The sequence below is a fragment of the Halyomorpha halys genome, unplaced genomic scaffold (assembly GCF_000696795.3).
Source record: "Halyomorpha halys isolate HHAL.00 unplaced genomic scaffold, Hhal_1.1 Scaffold1036.1, whole genome shotgun sequence".
Taxonomy (NCBI): Eukaryota; Metazoa; Arthropoda; class Insecta; order Hemiptera; family Pentatomidae; genus Halyomorpha; species Halyomorpha halys.
Genome location: NW_027109566.1, coordinates 100,219 through 101,684, shown reverse-complemented (window position 1 = coordinate 101,684; position 1,466 = coordinate 100,219). Strand labels below are relative to the sequence as shown.

Genomic DNA, 1,466 nt, shown 5'->3' with positions numbered 1-1,466 from the left:
ATTATATACTTCTATAAAAGTGGCTAAAATTGGAAAACCAAAAATAGCAACAGTCCTTACTGGGCAACCCGCCCCGCTAAACACTATTTTTTCGTATCCTTCATTAAAATAAATTAGTACATCATACATGTTTGATGTACTAATTTATTTTAATAAAGGGTACGAAAAAAAGATTTAGCGAGACCCTTATCTCACCAATGAAACATTTGTTTTTAACGGGATGAGAAAACTTGAGTTAAAATATTAGTTAATGCGAGAAACATTGTTAAAATTAGAAAATGGCGTAAAACACCACTCTCCCCCTCCGTGGTAGCTCTACTTATCTTCTACAAAACATAAAGTGATTTAAAACATCTATATGATAAAGGTGTATTAACCTTTAAAATAAACATGCTAAAGTATTAATTTAATTAACTAACAAAGGGAGTAAGATAAATGCTGTTAAATAATACGTTAAGAAAAAAATAAATCTATTGATCCTCTAATAACGTTAATGGATATGATAAAACTTACAAGCGTTGAAATCTACAGGTTGCCAAGCTTTCTTCCATAAAAACTCAATCAAACACTAAACTAACAAAAAAAAAAAAAAAAAAACAACTTCTCGTTATTATTAAACTACTACCATGATTAATACTTTGCGTTATTGTAAAAAAAAAATTAATGACTTACAACACCAATGTCTTTGATCTTCCAGTACCACTTGTCCATCTTAACAACACAACAAATTACAGAAACGATTTGTTGAATTAAGACACGAAAAACCGATTCAACCATACGGATAGCCTTGCAATAAGCTTCAACTAGGGTAAACTACCAATAACATATGTTAATTAATCATTATTAACACATAATCGATATTATATCGATTTTTTGCAAGATGAAATTAATTTGTTTATCTCTTTACCATAAACATATAGTATGATATGTTAGTAGGTAAGCTAAATTGAGAAATTATCATTTTATCAAAACGGTAATGAAGTTTCATAACCTTTTACACTTAAACAATTTTTATTGAAAGAAGATAGTAGACCGTAAGAAATAGATGGTAGCAAGTCCGGGTGGCGGTCAATAAAGGTATCAAAATAGTAAAGAAAAACTATTTATATTGAGGTGTAGATGGTTGACCGTAGATTAATGCTTGAAGAAGTTTGTCGGGTTGCTTGAAAAACTATTTATTGTTAACTAACATTTCGCCTCACTTTGCAGGGCTTCGACAGGGCTGTCAGATTGAAACAGAAATGTCAACTGACAATTTGGTTCATTTGACATCTCGGTTTTAATCTGACAGTCCAGCAAACGTTGGTTAGCAATAAACAGTTTTATTTTATTATTTTGATACCTTTATTGATCGCCACCCGGACTATCTTCCTACAACTAAACAATTTTTGCTTCCTTTTTACGGAAGGTAGGAAAACATTCTGCAAGAAATGAAAATAAAATTATGTTCTCAGAATCGAAATTTT

The 1,466-nt window shown here is 30.4% G+C and overlaps 1 protein-coding gene across 1 annotated transcript in view; it reads right to left on the bottom strand.

Annotated features, from left to right (window-relative positions):
• Imp (IGF-II mRNA-binding protein) overlaps positions 1–762 on the bottom strand; it is a gene marked incomplete in the record, with an annotated part of 198,720 nt that extends 197,958 nt beyond the window's left edge. Inside the window, 2 exon segments of the mRNA XM_024360136.2 lie at positions 514–568; positions 673–762. Of these exon segments, the coding sequence (XP_024215904.1) occupies positions 514–568; positions 673–711 (94 nt within the window).
• Positions 763–1,466: the final 704 nt, after the last annotated feature.